Raw genomic sequence first — 19,331 nt, 5'->3', positions numbered from 1 at the left:
ATTGAGGGGCAACCCTTTAGAACAGCGGTAAGGGGAAACTTTTTTAGCCAGAGAGTTGTGAGTCTGTGGAACGCTGTGCCACAGGCTGTGGAAGAGGCCCAAACTGTGGGTATATTTAAAGGGAAAATTGATAGTTTTGTCATTGATCAGGGCATCAAAGGTTATGGCAAGAAGGCTGGCGTATGGGGTTGAGTGGGATCCAGGATCAGCCATGATGGAATGGTGGGGCAGACTCGATGGGCTGAATGGCCTAATTCTTCTCCTTTGTTTTATGGTGAATCAATAATTAATACAGAGAAAGAGTTGTAGAGTCCTTGAAAGTGAGAGTGTGGTTGTGGAGTCAGTTTAGTGGTGAGGTGAGTGAGGGAAGGTGGAAAGGTTCAGTAAGCAAAATCCATGTGAAGGAAAGGAAAACTGAAATCGTTCTTCTAGAGCAAACTGAAAAACACGATGTAACTGTTTCTGTTTCAGACCATTGAATCCAACTGGAGGTGTGGGCATCACGGTTTACAGCGCATTCACTGTCACAGTGAAACGAGCAAAGGGGTCTATTGTTTACAGTACGATGACCAGAAAATCATCAGTGGCCTACGTGACAACACAATCAAGGTGGGTGTAAGGAGGGGGAGAGGCCATTTACAAACTGGCAGGGTGACTCTTTTCTCTCAGACAGTCGGTCTTGGCCCTCATTACTACCACTGAGCTTACTAGGCGTGGTCTTTACCGAGTTATCAGTAGTGTGCTGGAGGAACATGCCAGCTCTGTAAACTAGCCTGCCCATCTCCACTGTGTACCTGGAATGCCCTTATAAACCAAATTACATTTATTTTGAGAAAGGGATCTTATTTCACATACAGAAATGTAATTAAACCGTCTCCATTTGCTGCGGGGCACTGGCTGTCCACAGGGATATCAAGATGTTGGAGAGAGAGGCTGGGACTGGGCGTGGGGAAAGGTTGATGGGCCACTGATTACTGATGGGCATGTCAGCAATGCGGGATTGGTTACTGGAAGAAAGATCAGTAACATGACATTGGTGGAAGGTCAGGAACACGGGACTAGTTACGAGGAGAAGGGTCAACACGGGATCGGTTACCAGGAGAAAGGTAAGTAACGTGGGATGGGTAGCTGAGAGAAAGGTCACGATCACAGGATTACTGAGGGTTGTTTACAGAATGAGAGATGAGAACGTGAATACTCACAAATGATTGATGCTCAGTTGTACTAGAAAATGGTGATTTTTTTTTTGTATATCACTCTTCAGATCTGGGACAAAAATACTTTGGAGTGCAAGAATGTTCTGACTGGCCACACAGGCTCAGTGCTCTGCCTACAGTACGATGACAAAGTTATCATTACAGGATCATCTGACTCCACAGTACGGTACGTGAGTGATTCGGAATTCGTTGGTTGGATTTTGCAAGTGGGAATAGAGGTCCCCATGGATAAACCATCCTGGGCCGTACAGTCAATGTCCCCATGGATAAACCATCCTGGGCCATGCAGTCAGTATTCCCATGGATAAACTGTTCTGGGCCATACAGTCAGTGTCTCTGTGGATAAATCATTCTGGGCCGTACAGTCAGTATTCCCATGGATAAACTGTTCTGGGCCGTACAGTCAGTGTCCCTTGGATAAACAACGCTGAGCTGTACGCAGATTGTGATCTGTTCCCTCCCTCCCTGCTTGGGAAGCAAGGCTGACGATATACAATCTGGTCAGGCAAAAGAACACTTCTAGTCAGTTATGAATCCCATGTTAAAGTGCTGCGACACTTGCTTTGGTGTTCTCTAAATAAAAACTGTCCATCCTTGTTCTCATTCTTTCTCTCGACACATTAGCACAGTGGTTGGCGTAACGCTTTACAGTGCCAGCGATTGGAGTTCAATTCTCTCCGCTCTCTGTAAGGTGTTTGCACTTTTTCATTTCCTCTGACATTCCCAAGACATACAATTTAACATTACATAGAACGATACAGCACATTACAGGCCCTTTGGCCCAGGACTTGTGTCACCTTTTAACCTACTCTAACCCTTCCCTCCTACATAACCCTCCATTTTTCTGTCATCCATGTGCCTATCTAAAGGCCAATTTGTACTTCTGGTCAAATCTATGCCGTAGGTACGGCGTAGCCACGTACCCTACACCGTAGCCTGACGCACACCTCCCCAAAAATGTAACTACGCGTCGTGGCGACACAGACCACAACAACTGTGATTGGTCTGCTTGGTAGCATCACATTTCCCCCTACGCTGCAATAGCTTGCCATTGGGCGACTGAAGGGCAGGGAAGGAACTCTGGCTGCAATGCTTTCCATAAAGCTTTACAGACCTCCGAAATTATGGAGGACCCTGTGCTTGATGCCAGTTTGTAGCTAGCTGCTACAGCCTGTTGACTTCCATCTGAAGCTAAAACTCGAATGGTGATCGCCAGTCTCTGAGTATGCTGTGCGTACACTGATGCGAAATAAATGGTTGGAGACGATGAACCAAGTCGCCAAATCTACCTGCCAACATCCGGAAATATTTGAAATGCATTTCCTCGTCCATGTCTCTCAGTGGCCAGACAAGCACAGAAAATTCACCCTCTTTCAGTTTCAGTCACCATTGTTTGAAGTTTGAGTTTCTTCGTGTTGAGTTTCAACACGGAGAAACTCAACACGGTGGCATAGAAACCCCACCGCCAACTAGCATTTTGGCAGTGAATTGCACAGCGACACAGACACACCAACGCACAAGTATAAATGCTCACAACGGCGTAGGCTACTGCACAGAGGTATAAATCAGCCTTAAGAATCTCTTAAATGTCCCTAATATATCTGTCTCTACCACCACCTCGGCAGAGTGTTCCACACACCCATCACTCACTGTGCAGGTAAAAAACTTGCCTCTGACATCTCCCCTACACTTTCCTCCAATCACCTTTAAATTATGCTTCCTTATATTTGCCACTTCCACCCTGGGAAAACGTCTCTGGCTGTCCTCGTGATCTGTGCCTCTTAATATCTTGTGCACGAGATAGTGGGTTATGTGCATGCTATGTTGGTGCTGGAAGCATGGCGACAGCTCATCCTCGGACTGCGTTAGTCATTGTCACAAACAACACATTTGTTTCGATGTACGTGTGACAGATACAGCTAATCTCTTATTGCCCAGTCTCATTTAACATAGAACATAGGATAGTACAGCACAGTACCGGCCCTTCAGCCCACAATGTTGTGCCGACCCTCAAACCCTGCCTCCCATATAAGCCCCCACCTTAAATTCCTCCATATACCTGTCTAGTAGTCTCTTAAACTTCACTAGTGTATCTGCCTCCACCACTGACTCAGGCAGTGCATTCCACGCTCCAACCGCTCTCTGAGTAAAAAACCTTCCTCTAATATCCCCCTTGAACTTCCCACCCCTTACCTTAAAGCCATGTCCTCTTGTATTGAGCAGTGGTGCCCTGGGGAAGAGGCGCTGGCTATCCACTCTATCTATTCCTCTTATTATCTTGTACACCTCTATCATGTCTCCTCTCATCCTCCTTCTCTCCAAAGAGTAAAGCCCTAGCTCCCTTAATCTCTGATCATAATGCATACTTTCTAAACCAGGCAGCATCCTGGTAAATCTCCTCTGTACCCTTTCCAATGCTTCCACATCCTTCCTATAGTGAGGTGACCAGAACTGGACACAATACTCCAAGTGTGGCCTAACCAGAGTTTTATAGAGCTGCAACATTACATCGCGACTCTTAAACTCTATCCCTCGACTTATGAAAGCTAACACCCCATAAGCTTTCTTGACTACGCTATCCACCTGTGAGGCAACTTTCGGGGATCTGTGGACATGTACACCGAGATCCCTCTGCTCCTCCACACTACCAAGTATCCTGCCATTTACTTTGTACTCTGCCTTGGAGTTTGTCCTTCCAAAGTGTACCACCTCACACTTCTCCGGGTTGAACTCCATCTGCCACTTCTCAGCCCACTTCTGCATCCTATCAATGTCTCTCTGCAATCTTTGACAATCCTCTACACTATCTACAACACCACCAACCTTTGTGTCGTCTGCAAACTTGCCAACCCACCCTTCTACCCCCACATCCATGTTGTTAATAAAAATCACGAAAAGTAGAGGTCCCAGAACAGATCCTTGTGGGACACCACTAGTCACAATCCTCCAATCTGAATGTACTCCTTCCACCACCACCCTCTGCCTTCTGCAGGCAAGCCAATTCTGAATCCACCTGGCCAAACTTCCCTGGATCCCATGCCTTCTAACTTTCTGAATAAGCCTACCGTGTGGAACCTTGTCAAATGCCTTACTAAAATCCATATAGATCACATCCACTGCACTACCCTCATCTATATGCCTGGTCACCTCCTCAAAGAACTCTATCAGACTTGTTAGACACGATCTGCCCTTCACAAAGCCATGCTGACTGTCCCTGATCAGACCATGATTCTCTAAATGCCTATAGATCCTATCTCCAAGAATCTTTTCCAACAGCTTTCCCACCACAGACGTAAGGCTCACTGCTCTATAATTACCCGGACTATCCCTACTACCTTTTTTGAACAAGGGAACAATATTCGCCTCCCTCCAATCCTCTGGTACCATTCCCGTGGACAACGAGGACATAAAGATCCCAGCCAGAGGCTCAGCAATCTCTTCTCTCGCCTCGTGGAGCAGCCTGGGGAATATTCCGTCAGGCCCCGGCGACTTATCTGTCCTAATGTATTTTAACAACTCCAACACCTCCTCTCCCTTAATATCAGCATGCTCCAGAACATCAACCTCACTCATATTGTCCTCACCATCATCAAGTTCCCTCTCATTGGTGAATACTGAAGAGAAGTATTCATTGAGGACCTCGCTCACTTCCACAGCCTCCAGGCACATCTTCCCACCTTTATCTCTAATCGGTCCTATCTTCACTCCTGTCATCCTTTTTTTCTTCACATAATTGAAGAATGCCCTTGCTCGTTCCACCGGGTCACTGCACTCTCTCAAGCTGATCTGTTAATGTTTGATGTTTGCAGGGTGTGGGAAGTGAACACTGGAGAGATGTTGAACACATTGATCCATCACTGTGAGGCTGTACTGCACCTCCGCTTCACCAATGGGATGATGGTCACGTGCTCCAAAGATCGCTCGATAGCCGTGTGGGACATGAGCACGTCCACAGACATTACCCTACGCCGGGTCCTGGTCGGGCACAGGGCAGCTGTCAACGTGGTTGACTTTGATGATAAGTACATCGTGTCTGCTTCTGGAGACAGAACCATCAAGGTAAGATCAGTTCCTGCTCTCCAGTCTTCCTTCTGACACTGCCTACACTGTGTCCATTGCCAACATCAGCTCGCTCTGAATTATACTTGAACTGAGACCTTTCCAGATTTATGAAGGTAGGCCAGAGGAGGCAAGGGTGTAAGATTTCCTTCCTGAAGGATGGTGAGGCCATCTTTGGTTGGGGTCGACCGTGGATGCTGCATCCTAGTTGTATGCAAGCCAGGGCAGTGTGATTATAGAGAGCAAGCTGTTGCCCAGGCTGCAGGCTCCCCCTCTCCACACTGCTGATGAATCCAAAGCAACAGCAAAGGCCAATACAGTTTGGCAGCAGCGGCATTGCAGGAGTTACCAGTCTGTGTTGAACTTATCGTAGGGTTACCTTAGGGACTCCAGCTCTGGAATTTACTCCTGAATTCCTTCCCCGCGAGTGGTACAGATGCAAGGCAGCAGAGGTCTGAGATCAGACCTTTCCTTCTCCTAGGTGAGCTGTGACAACTGCATCCTAAAGGATATCAGTGTATCAAATGAGAAGCTACAACAGTTCGGTGGCCCATGGACACCACTTCTAATCCTTTTTTTATTCAGAATGTATTTAACTGCTTGAATGTAAATTCCACTGCCTTGCTGGCATTTGAACTATCATATTTTACACTGAGTGGCTACTTTACTAGGTGCCTCTTGTAGGTATGCTCTTCTGCACACAAATGTTGTAACATGCTTATTTGAGTTAATGTCGCCTTCCTGTCAGCTTGAACTGGTCTGCCCATTCTCCTCTGGCTTCTGAGTAACAAGGTGTTTGAAACTGCTCACCCTGTCCACTGTGAGGACCTGTGTGTGTTCCCTCGATTTCCCCTCCACAATCAGGCCCTTGGTCTTGCTGGCTTCGAGTGCAAGGCGCTTGCTGCAAAACCATTCAACCAGACAATCTTATCTCACTCCTATACGGCCCTCGCCATCAATTGAGATTCTGTCAATAAGTGAATCGCCTCTAACTTCAACTTTATATTCAAAGCTGAGTTATTCCTCGTGTTCCTTCTGCATCAAAACATCCCTCCCAACTACTCTAGCTTTATGAACCTGATTTCCACATTGTATCTTGTGTATTATAATAACAATAATATCTTCATCCCACAACCCTCATTAGGTGTGGAACACTGGATCCTGTGAGTTTGTCCGAACGTTGAACGGACACAAGCGAGGCATAGCGTGCCTGCAGTACCGGGACAGGCTGGTGGTCAGTGGCTCCTCGGACAACACAATCAGGTAAGTCTCATGTTAACGTGGGTGTTTGTTGTTCCTACTACATCAGCAAGCTGTCTGCGTGAGGAACTTGATTCCATTAACCTCCATCTATAGGCTGCCAGCACAGCCTACAACCATCAGGCTCCTGAACCAACATGGATAACTTCGCTCACCACAACACTGAACTGATCCTAAAACCTCCAGACTCACTTTCCAGGACTCTACAACTCATGTTCTCACTATTATTTATTTACTTTTTTTCTATTTGCACAGTTTGTCTTCTGTACATTGGTTGTATCGTCTTTCATAAATCCTATTGTATTTCTTTATTTTCCTGTGAATGCCCACAAGAAAATGAATCTCAAGGTAGTGTATGGTGATGCATACGTACTTTGATAATAAATTTACTTTGATAGCATCCACAGATAAAACTTTATGTATTTTGACCAGAAATGCCATTGTTTAAAAGGGACGTGTGACTTTTAATTAACACCTCTGTTAGCCCTGGGACATCTTAAAGTATCGGCTTCGTGAAAATCAAATGTTTTCAAAAATGCTGAATGAGGGATAAGTACATCAGGACACAGCACCAACACTTCTTCTCATAGTAACCATGGCAGCTTTTACATCCTGCTAAAGGTACAGGAGGGGGTCTTGACTTAGTCTCTTCCAAAGCTTACTGTTTCCAAATGCACAGCATTCCCAGAAGCTGCAGATGGGTTGCACAAACAGTTTTCTCTTGACAACTGCAGCCAAGTTTCAGGGAGCCCTCTGAGGTTTTCTTCCAAAGTATTCCTTGATCTGTTCTCTCCATTGAGCCCTTTGTTTATTTGACAGCAATTTAAGAACTTTTAACCTTTAACACATCTTCCAAGATTCAAGCCAAATCTGACCTCAGGAGCTGACCTATAGGTTAGGCGTGGGTCAGCTTTAAAAACAGGACGGTTAGTGTAGTTAATACGGCAGCACGTTAACATAACTTTACAGCAGCGAGTTGTGAGATAGGTGTTCAATCCCCACCACTGTCTGCCTTCTGTAAGGAGTTTGTACCGTCTCCACGTGACTGCGTGGGTTTCCACCGGACATTTCACTTTCCTCCCATGTTCCAAAGACATGCAGGTTAGGGTTAGTATGTTGTGGGCATGCCATGTTGGCGCTGGAAGATGGCCACACTTTCGGGCTGCCCCAGCATAATCTTCGCTGACTTGATTTGACGCAAAATGACCCCTTTCACTGTATGTTTCGATGTTTTTATGTGCGTGTGACAAATAAGGCTCACCTTTATCTTTAACCTTTACCACCTGTGGAAGAGGGGGAGAGATGGGGCAGTGTCTCCATGTTTTCATTATAAATCTAGATCCAGTGCCCTGCTCTCAGTGATGACCTCTGCGGCAGTCTGCGTGGAGTTTCCCGTTCTCTGTGTGACCACGAGCAGTTTCCTGTTCTGTTTGGGTGCTGCAATCGGCAAATCGCTGCTTCACAGCTTCAGCAGCCCAGGTTCGATACCGATCTCCGGCGCTGTCTGTGTGCACTTTGCACGTTTGCCTTTTGACCGTGTGGGTATCGCTCGGATGTCCTGGTTCCCCCCCCCCACATCCCAGTGACGCACAGGTGGGTAGGTAATTAGCCACTGTAAATTGCCCCCAGTGTACAGATTAGTGGTAGATTCGGTGGCGGGGAGATGGTTAATGGGAATGTGGGTAGCGGTGAGAATTACAGTGTGTAGATTAGTGGTAGATTCGGTGGGGGGGTGAGTGTGGTTAATAGGAATGTGGGTGGCAGTGAGCATTATAGTGTACAGATTAGTGGTAGGTTCAGTGGGGGGGTGGAATGTGGAGTGTGGAGGTGGTTAATGGGAATGTGGGTAGCGGTGAGTGTTACATCACTACACAGGCCCTTCAACCCTCAATATTGGGCTTACCTTTTATTTGTCTCTACCACCCACCAGCCCTGGCAAGATGTTCCATGAACCCATCACTGTCTCTGTTTTTTTTAAAAAGCCTACTTCTGATATTTCCCCGATACTTTTCTACAATTACTTTAAAGTTGTGCCCTTTTCCCGCCCTGGAAAAAGTCTCTGGCTGTCCACTTAATCTACGCCTCTTATCACCTTGTTCCCCTCTGTCAAGTCACCTCTCATCTTCCTTCACTTTAAAGAAAAACACCTAGTTGGCTCAACCTTTCCTCATAAGACATGCTCTCGAATATGTTACAATTAGTAAAGGAACATTACCTGTGCTTCAGAACAGACTCGATGGGCCAAACAGGTAGACTCCTGTTGGATGTGAACATTGGGTCCAGTCATTTGTTCAAGCGTGACTGGACGTGAGATTCAAGTTTTAACCTTCTCTTTTATCCCCCACCACCCCATCGCTGCTGCAGGCTGTGGGACATTGAGTGCGGTGCTTGTCTGCGGGTCCTGGAGGGGCATGAGGAGCTGGTGCGATGTATCCGCTTTGACAACAAACGGATAGTTAGTGGGGCCTATGACGGGTAAGCAAAACATCCCAAAGACCTTCATTGCCATCAAACACTTTTGAAATGTGCTTACAATTATCATATAGGATGCAAAGTGACTAAAGTGACAAGCAGTGTAGCATAATTACCAAATAACGTGATATTGGCAAGTGTTGGCTTCTCCACACACCAAGCCCCTCATGGCAGAGGCTGGTCTAGAAACTACGATCACATGGGACACAGGGTGAGATGGTCAGTTGGATGCAAATTCGGCTTCATGTTAAAAAAAAACGGAATGGTAGTGGAGTAACACACAAAATGCTGATGGAAGTCAGCAGATCAGGCATCATCTATGTGGAGGGAATAAACAGTCAAAGTTTTGGTTCGAGATCCTTCATCAGGGTGGGAAAGGAAGTAACTCTGTCTGGGTAGCCTCCAACCCGATGGCATTGACATCAATTTCTCCAACTTGCAGTAAGTTCTACCCCGCCCCCCCAACTTCCTCCCCTTCCTTCTCACTTTTTCCATTCCTCATTCTGGTTCCCCTCCTTCCCTCTGATTCTCCTCCTTCCCTTTCTCTCATGGTCCACTCCCCTCTCCTGTCAGGTTCCTCCTTCAGCGCTTAACCTCTCCCTGCTTCTCACTTCATCCCTCCCTCCCTCTAACCACCCACCTTCCCCCTTGCCTGTCACCTGCCAGCTTGTATTCCTTCCCACCACCTCATTCTTCTACTGCTTTTCCAGTCCTGATGAAGAGTCTCAGCCTGAAATGTCAACTGTTTATTCCTCTCCATAGATGCTGTCTGGCCTGCTGAGTTCCTCCAGTGTTTTGTGTGTGTTGCTCTGGATTTCCAGTACCTGCAGAGTCTCCTGTGTTCATGGTGTTGGAGGGTTGTTTTTCAGATTGGAGGTCTGTGACACAAGGATTGGTGCTGGGTGCCATATTATTTGTCAACTATATTACTGATTAGGGTGAGAATGAGGGTGATATGAGTAGTAAGTTTGTGAATGACTCTAAATCCGCTGGTGTGGTGGATTGTGAAGAAGGTTGTCTGTGATTACAGCAGGATCTAGATCAACTGGGAAAGAGGACCAAGGGGAGGCAGATGAAGTTTAACTCCGAAAGTACAAAGTGTTACATTTTGGGATGACAGGACTTGCGTGGCAGGGCCCTGGAGTGTGTCATAAAATGGATACCTACAATGTGTTAGATTTTTGGGAAGACAAGCCTTGCAAAGCAGGAATTTTTCTGAGCATACAGTAGAACCAGATGGAAATGGGAGAGTCTAAGATCAGAGAACAAAGCCTTAGAATAGTGGGGTGTTCACGGAGATGAGGAATTTCTTTAGCCAGAGAGTGGTGAATCTGTGGAATTCTTTGCCACAGGCAGCTGTGGAGGCCAAGTCTTTATGTATATTTAAGGCATAGGTTGATAGATTCTTGATTGGTTAGGGCATGAAGGGATACTGGGCGAAGGCAGGAGGTTGGGGCTGAGAGGAAAATGGATCAGCCATGGTGAAATGGCGGAGCAAATTGAATGGGCCAAATGACTGATTCTGCTCCTGTATCTTATGGTCTTATGGTTTTATGACATGTAGTTTGGCCAGAGGGAAATGAGAGGGAGGGAAGGTTTTGGGAAGGAATTCCTGAGCCCAGACATATGAAGGGATGGTAGTCTTGGCAAAGGGGTAGGAATTAGAGGTGAGCAAGAGGCCAGATTTAGAGGAGCAGAGAAACCTCTCAGGAGGAGATTATAGCAGTAAGGAGGGTTGAGGCTGTGGAGGAATATGACCACGTGATCATTTTAAAATCAAGGCACTGACCAGACAAGAAGCCAGCTTGAATGAATGTAAGAAGAGCCTGATGGGTGAGGGGGCTCGGTCAGCAGAGATTGGTATCGGTTCTCATTTATGTGGCAGGTTTCAGGATGTGAGTGGACCCAAGGTAGTGGATAGCACTGTATGGTTTCCACCCAGGCAGCTCCTCTGTTCTGGAGCGGGTTGCCACAGCTGGCTCTGCTACGGCAGTGTTGAGCCTCTGTGTGTGAGATTGTTGGCTATATGGAGTGTTTCAGCCAGGGCTGATAGAGTTCAGACACCATGCCTGCCTACTCTATGGTAGACCATTTAGAACGGAGTTGAGGAAAAACTTTTTCACACAGAGCGTTGTGGATATATGGAATGCTCTGCTTCAGAAGGCAGTGGAGGCCAATTCTCTGGATTCTTTCAAGAAAGAGTTAGATAGAGCTCTTAAAGATAGCGGAGTCAAGGGATATGGGGAGAAGGCAGGAACAGGGTACTGATTGTGGATGATTAGCCATGATCACAGTAAATGGGGGTGCTGGCTCGAAGGGCCGAATGGCCTACTCCTGCACCTATTGTCTACTGTTTACTCACGGAGCCCGTAAGCGATCTGGAGTGAAGTGATGTACTGACTGTCTGTTTATTCTGTAAATTTAATTCCTCTTTTTTCCTTCTTTCTTTCTTCAAAGCAAAATTAAGGTCTGGGACTTGGTGGCAGCCTTGGATCCCCGATCGCCAGCTGGAACCCTTTGCCTGCGGACTCTAGTGGTAAGAAGCCAACGTTTCACTGAGCAGCAGTCGTTCTCTTGAACCCATTGACCTCCAGAGCCACCTTCCTCCAGCTCGATTCCTGTTAACGAGCCAGTCCAATGGACTGCGCACCGATTAAGAGGAAAGAAACCAAATTATTCCTTGCTAGATTCTTGTTGGATGTGGACATTTTCAGACACCACCTCAGTCTGTGATCTTCTCAACAAAAAGCTTTAGCAAGACCAGATAGAGAATTGTGTCTTCTTCACAAAAGAAAGATACTCCGAGGGAACCATCGTGTTCACTCTAGTTGAATAAGTGGTTGTACCATCTGAAGTGACCAGAGGCAAGGTTATTGGAATATATTGTTCTCAAAAGAATTAACAGGGTAGTTGTTAACATTTTGCTTTGGAGCATCCAGAAGTAAACTCATAGTGGTTTATTGAATTGTACACAATTTGGGGGGGGGGGGGGGTCTTCAGCTGGAGTTGAGGAATGAGTGCCTATCTACAGCTGTCCTACACAAATCCCACTTCACTCCCACCGACACTCCGCTAGATCCTACCACTTCTACGCGCATTACAGACAGTGTACTACAGCCAGTCAACAATAAACTCACACATCTTAGACGTGGGAGGAAACTGGAAAACCAGGGAGAGATTAAGATTAGCTTTGTTTGTCCTACGCACATCAAAACATTCAGTAAAATGCACGAATGACCAACACAGTCCAAGGAAATGCTAGAGACAGCCTGCAAGTGTCACCACGCTTCCAGTGCCCACAACACACTAACCCTAACCTGTATGCTATTGCTTAGGTAGAGCCCTATTACTGTTTTAATTACAACACAGTAACAGGTCCTTCTGGCTCAACGAGCCCCTGCTGCCCAGTTACACCCACGTGACCTGCCCACGTGGGCGTAGCCTACCAACCCCCACGTCTTTGGACCATGGGAGGAAACTGGACCAGCGGAAGAAACCCATGCAGTCACGGAGAGAACATACAAACCCCTTGCAGACAGCCAATCGCTGGCATCGTAGAGCGTTGCGCTAATCAGTACCCTACAGTGGTGGAAAATGACCCCTGAGTGTTGTAACATTACAATAACCGATACCCTACAGCAGTGGGACTTAACCCTTTTCACCGGTGTTGTAAAGCATTACGATAACCAATACCCTACAGTGGTGGGAATTAACCCTTTTCACCGGTGTTGTAACATTACAATAACCGATACCCTACAGTGGTGGGAATTAACCCCTCATCACCGGAGCTGTAAAGTGTTTCACTAATCGGTACACTACAGTGGTAGGAATTGACCCCTGATCCCCAGTACAGTAAAGCATTACGCTAACATGCAACCCTTCGGTTAGCCCACACACAGTCACAGGGAGAGCCTGCAGACTTCGTGTGAACCTGGGGATCTGCAGCTGTGAGGCTCCAAGGCTCTAGCATCTGCATGGCTGTCTGACCTGTTTGGGTTTTCTGGTTGTGACTGGTGGGAAACCTCAGTTGGATGATCGTGGACCTTCTACCCAGAAAGTGGCAGATGTTGTTTGGTCTGTTCAGGTACTCCAATAGAACAAATGGGGAGGATGTTGCTCCAAACTGAGCAAGTCTTGGATTTAGTCTTTGTGTAATCCCTCTCGCCATCAGGAGCATTCTGGACGAGTGTTCCGGCTCCAGTTCGATGAGTTCCAGATAGTCAGCAGCTCTCACGATGACACCATCTTGATCTGGGATTTCCTGAACGTGCCCTCAGAGCAGGGCGATGGTTCACAGTCGGCACCTCGGACCTATACCTACGTCTCAAGATAGGTGGAGGCACCTGGCCAGACCGGATCGGTAAGGAATACATTGCTCTCTCTGATGGCATGGAGCCACAGGCAGTGATTCCATGTTCCACCTCAGAATTGCTGTACTAAGTGAATTGGTGACCCACCTCTCCCTGCACCCACACCTCGCTGGACCTAGTCTGTAACCACAGGACAGATTATCGTGACCAGAGGAGCCAAGACCCCAGTGCTCTCCTCTAGTGCACTGAACTTCAAACATAATTAAAAGGTGTAGAAGTTCACCAACCACTTTAATTTAGATCGGAGTCTGTAAGCCTTCATAACGAAAGGCTACAATTTTAGTATCATCTGTTACACAGCATTCGTCCATTTGCCTCTAAACCTTACTTAACCAGTTACCTGTCCAAATGTCTTTTAAATGTCATAATTATACCTGCCTGGACCACTTACTGTGGCAGCTCATTCCACGTACCCACCACCATCTGTTGTGGGGAAAAACTTGTCCCTCGAGTCCCCTTTAACTATAAAATCCGTGCCCTCTAGTTTTAGACTCCCCTAACCTGGGACCCTATCAATGCCCCTCATGATTTTATAAACTATAAGTTAACCCCTCTGCCTCCTACACTCCAGTCTGTTCCCCTTGCCCTCACCAATTTATCTATCTGCATCAGCACTTTCGGGGAGCCATGGAACTGTACCCCTTGGTATCTGTTCTACAACACTCCCCAGGACCCAAGTCCTTCCCTGGTTTAACTTCCCAGAAGCATCTCTTTACACTTAACTGGGCAAAGAGGTGCATTCTGGGAAGTTAAGGTAGATAGATATACTTTATTGATCCCGAGGGAAATTGGGTTTTGTTACAGTTGCACCAACCAAGAATAGAGTATAAATATAGCAGTATAAAGCCATAAATAGTTAAATAGTAATATGTAAATTATGCCAGGAAATAAGTCCTGGCATACTGGCTCAGGGTGTCTGACCCTCCAAGGGAGGAGTTGTAAAGTTTGATGGCCATAGGCAGGAATGACTTCCTATGATGCTCTGTGCTGCATCTCGGTGGAATGAGTCTCTGGCTGAATGTACTCCTGTGCCCAACCAGTACATTATGTAGTGGATGGGAGACATTGTCCAAGATGGCATGCAACTTAGACAGCATCCTCTTTTCAGACACCACCATGAGAGAGTCCAGTTCCATCCCCACAACATCACTGGCCTTACGAATGAGTTTGTTGATTCTGTTGGTGTCTGCTACCCTCAGCCTGCTGCCCCAGCACACAACAGCAAACATGATCGCACTGGCCACCACAGACTCGTAGAACATCCTCAGCATCGTCCGGCAGATGATAAAGGACCTCAGTCTCCTCAGGAAATAGAGACGGCTCTGACCCTTCTTGTAGACAGCCTCAGTGTTCTTTGACCAGTCATGTTTATTGTCAATTCATATCCCCAGGTATTTGTAATCCTCCACCATGTCCACACTGACCCCCTGGATGGAAACAGCGGTCACTGGTACCTTAGCTCTCCTCAGGTCTACAACCAGCTCCTTAGTCTTTTTCACATTAAGCTGCAGATAATTCTGCTGACACCATGTGACAAAGTTTCCTACTGTAGCCCTGTACTGAGCCTCATCTCCCTTGCTGATGCATCCAACTATGGCAGAGTCATCAGAAAACTTCTGAAGATGACAAGACTCTGTGCAGTAGTTGAAGTCCGAGGTGTAAATGGTGAAGAGAAGACAGTCCCCTGTGGAGTCCCAGTGCCGCTGATCACTCTGGACACAGAGTGTTGCAAGCACACATACTGTGGTCTGCCAGTCAGGTAATCAAGAATCCATGACACCAGGGAAGCAGATTAAGTTGTCAACCTATGTTTCCATCTGTCCTGTCTGCGTCCTGTTCAATGTTGAGGCTTTGCAACTTTTCCAAGATCAATTTGAAGACAATATTTTTGTCCTCTGGGAATAGGATAGAAAGATATTAAGCAAGGTAACAGAGTGACGGTAGTTAGGGATTTGGAAATTGCCTGATGGTGTCTAGCTCAACATTTCTATCACCCCGACCCTACTCAGAGGTGTTGGTCAGTGCTGCCCCCCAGTGCTTGCTTGGCAGAAGACAACCCATATTGTGTTCAACTGTAGATTTCTGCAACATTCGTGGACTGAGGGTCTTGAACTATTTTTTTGCATGACTGTATTTTACTGCTATCTTAAATGTGCTGTATGTATTTTGTGCTGTGTATCACTGTTGGTATTGTGTTTTGCACTTTGGCCCTGGAGTAACACTGTCTCATTTGGCTTTATTCATGAAAGGTTGAATGACGATTAAACTTAAAGCATAAACTATTAAGTATTAACATTTCTTTCTTTTCGCTCTCTGTAGATGCCCAAAAGAAGTCCAACTTTTAGGCAGCAACTATACGACAAACCTGAGCCACCCATTCATAAAACGAAGCGATCACATTTTGAAGGGGCCCGCGGGATCAGTGCGGCATCGGCTGAGCGAAGCGTGAGAGCGTTTTCGGAAGAGCAACACCCCCATTCCCACCTGCGTCATGCACATACATCATTGTACCAGTGAGCAAAGATTGAACTGGATCCCCAGCTGTCAGAGTAACCCAGCCCAGAAGAGTTAATTTTGTAAATTTGTAGGGACTGAGAACTCAAAGGAACTGTAAAGATAAAATGGAGAGTTACTGTAAAGAGAACTGCCCACAGATCCCTGGGAGTCAGTGATTGCTTGTCCTGACATGACCAATTTTATATGTTGCACTTTCTTTTGTGCTAATTCCCGTCCCCGTCCCCGTCCCCGTCCCCATTCCCATTCCCATCCCCATCCCCATCCCCGTCCCCGTCCCCATTCCTGACATACTTTGACAAAGAATGTCAGTGAACGTTCCAAGTGTCAGTGTCACTCCTGGCCCTGGAGTGAGGTGGGAGGGTGATGAAGGAGAACAGGCATCCTGGTTTCCTTCCAAAGTGATCACGCTCCCCCCTCCCATCTCTCTCCCTGCCCTCTCCCAGGGTAAATGCACTCTCAAGCCTCTTGCTTGTAAGGCCGAGGATAAAACTGTGCTGCTTACACCAGGGAACTTGGATTGGAGGAGATTCTCCCTCCCCTTGGTGACCGGTTTCTTCAATGCAAACAGCATCATACGTACCCAGCAAGGACACACCTGGAGACACATTGTCACTGTTACACTGGCTCTGCCCTTTCAGAACTTCTCGTCTTGTACCCGACAGATGTAGAGATTCGGGCCAGATTTGGTCCTAATCTGCAGCCGACCTCTGTAGTCCCAGGGCACTTAGCACCCCGAGCTCGGTGAGATCGGGGCCTCACCTCGCCCCTGGGACCCGTGGCTCAATCTCTGCCAGAGTATGAACATGCGGCCACTGAGGTTTCAGGCTCAGCAGCCAGGGTCAGACAACAGAGTGACTGCCGGAACCCGGGAAGCCTCGCTCGTTCTGGTGAGAGGGCACTGCTAGCATGACCCCATACACCATGGCTACTTAAATGAATGGCCCGAGGAAAATGGCTGGTATGTGGACTCCAGTCAGGAGATAACACACTGAAAATCAGGCGTACCGATCAAAGACAAAGAGTGTAGGTCAGTCCCCACCAATGACATTGTATAGTTGTATGCCATCACCTACCTTCTGAGAGCAGGGTAGGTATAGTGTTGATTGAAAGCAATGTGCAATTTTAGTTAATTTTGTACAGTTTCTGTACTGAATAGCACCTTTTCTTTTGGTTTAGTTTAAGCTGTATCCATTTTTCTTTCATGCATCAACAAACTCTGGGCCTGTTGAAGTTAAAACCATGGCATTGTCTTTTGAAGCTTGGGTTCATGTTGTGGGAGAACTGATTTGGTTGTTATTTCTGCCACTGCTCTCTTTCCTGTAAACCGCTGCAATTTCAACATTGGCGGGTCAGCCCGATTGGACAGCACCTTAATCTGGAAGAATTAGGCTGATGATCTCAGGTCCCACCCTCTACCAATTTCTGGGAAAGGTGGCATTTGAGGTTTACCTCCCCTCCCCAACCCCTCTGCCAGGAGATGATACCAAGCTTGGATTCCATCACCTCTCAAACATCAGTGGTGAGCTGGGTTTGAGAATCCTGCAGAGAACCCCAGGATCGTATGCAGTCACTACAGTGGGTCCCGACAGCTACATTGTCAGTGTTCACCTGGCTCCTGGGTGATGGAAGAAATTGTGGTTCAGACAGGAGATGAACAAGAGTCAATGCTTCGACACGGTTTTCTTCTGAATGTTCCATCATCGCTCTGTCCCCACAAGGGTAATGGCTACCACCTCCACCCCTTGATTGAGCAATGCCTGTGTTTGTTACAAGGGCCAGTCCTCCACGGTCTGCCCCACCACCGCCCTGGTTTTATTTTCATTTGGGTTTCAAGTTCTCTTTTCGTTACTTGACTGTGGCTTCGGTAGTGAGGTGTGCTATTTTTCTACATTTTTCTTATTTTATTCTGTGGATTATTTATGTGGTATTTTCAAAAACAAATGATGCATTCTTTGAGAGTTGTGGTTTGTGATTAAATTACAGTTTATCGTTCCCCTGACTTACAAGGATATCGCATGTCCGAATTTATTTTTGGCCAGTAAGATTTTCTGCCAGTAGCCACACTAAGGAACCATCGAGGAGGACAGAGTTTGCTCACCTAGACTACACTACAGATTGGAGTGATTTGTCCAAACACCTGTCGGTCTTCCCTGCTTTAAAGAGAACAAACCCATTTTCACCATATAATTCAGTTTTCAATCCTGGCCTGGCCCCCCATTCTCATGAACCTTTTCTGGATTTCCCGCATGTTCCTCACACCCCCGGGTCTGGGCGCGGTGCTACAGTTGTGCCACAGGGTTACTTCTTGCATCTACAGACCATCCCTGGGTTAAAAAGCAGCTACTTATGGACATCTACATAGAAGCTAGCTTCCAAAACATTGTTAAATTGAAAAGTCTGACACATGAACATTCCTTTATTCCTAAGAATACGCACTTTCCTCGCTCTCTCCACTTTCAGTAATTGTTTTTTCTTATCAGTCTTTGACACCACTCAGTACACTGCATAGGTGTAGTTACTGTATCAAGAGATTTTTCTTTATTTTCCGACTTGCAGATACCTGTAAATACCAGGCCCATTCATTACCTGGGAACAACCCATGATCCAGTCTGCATTTTCCAACTATATTCCCTGTTCCCTGTTCCTCTGTTCCTGCACCTTTTACAACAGTGGGCTGCATGTAATTCCCTAAAGAGACCTACAATGTGGTGGGGCAAGCTTGTTACTGTGGAAGCAAGTTCCATCCCCACCACTCTGTAGGCAGAGAACTTTCTCATGAATTATCTATTGGATTTATTACAGACCTCCCTAAAATGAATGCTCTTGAATTTGGTCTCTCCTACACTTTCATAGAATAGTACAGCACAGTACAGGCTCTTCGGCCCACATTGTTGTGCCAACCCTCAAACCCTGCCTCCCATATAACCTAGGAAGAGGTACAGTCGACGTTTCAGGCCGAGACCCTGTCCTGACGAAGGGTCTCGGCCTGAAACGTCGACTGTACCTCTTCCTAGAGATGCTGCCTGGCCTGCTGTGTTCACCAGCAACTTTGATGTGTGTTGCTTGAATTTCCAGCATCTGCAGAATTCCTGTTGTTCCCATATAACCCCCCACCTTAAATTCCTCCATATACCTGTCTAGTAGTCTCTTAAATTTCACTAGTGTATCTGCCTCCACCACTGACTCAGGCAGTGTATTCCACGCACCAGCCACTCTCTGAGTAAAAAACCTTTCTCTAATATCCCCCTTGAACTTCCCACCCCTTACCTTAAAGCCATGTCCTCTTGTATTGAGCAGTGGTGCCCTGGGGAAGAGGCACAGGCTATCCACTCTATCTATTCCTCTTAATATCTTGTACACCTCTATCATGTCTCCTCTCCTTTTCCTTCTCTCCAAAGAGTAAAGCCCTAGCTCCCTTAATCTCTGATCATAATCC

General features: G+C 46.7%; 1 protein-coding gene across 2 annotated transcripts in view; it reads left to right on the top strand.

Moving 5' to 3' along the window:
• The window catches only part of LOC140201955 (F-box/WD repeat-containing protein 1A), a 46,196-nt gene extending 28,302 nt beyond the window's left edge, over positions 1 to 17,894 (top strand). For both annotated transcript variants that reach the window (XM_072266818.1, XM_072266819.1), the window contains 8 exons: positions 472 to 609; positions 1,265 to 1,383; positions 5,027 to 5,276; positions 6,421 to 6,539; positions 8,901 to 9,011; positions 11,466 to 11,544; positions 13,180 to 13,368; positions 15,698 to 17,894. In XM_072266818.1, coding sequence (XP_072122919.1) covers positions 472 to 609; positions 1,265 to 1,383; positions 5,027 to 5,276; positions 6,421 to 6,539; positions 8,901 to 9,011; positions 11,466 to 11,544; positions 13,180 to 13,341 — 978 coding nt within the window. In that variant the 3' untranslated portion in view covers positions 13,342 to 13,368; positions 15,698 to 17,894. The remainder of the gene's footprint in view (positions 1 to 471; positions 610 to 1,264; positions 1,384 to 5,026; positions 5,277 to 6,420; positions 6,540 to 8,900; positions 9,012 to 11,465; positions 11,545 to 13,179; positions 13,369 to 15,697) is intronic.
• The last annotated feature ends 1,437 nt before the right edge of the window (positions 17,895 to 19,331 follow it).

The sequence above is a fragment of the Mobula birostris genome, chromosome 8 (assembly GCF_030028105.1).
Source record: "Mobula birostris isolate sMobBir1 chromosome 8, sMobBir1.hap1, whole genome shotgun sequence".
NCBI classification, from domain to species: domain Eukaryota; kingdom Metazoa; phylum Chordata; class Chondrichthyes; order Myliobatiformes; family Myliobatidae; genus Mobula; species Mobula birostris.
This window is presented reverse-complemented; position numbering and strand designations above follow the sequence as displayed.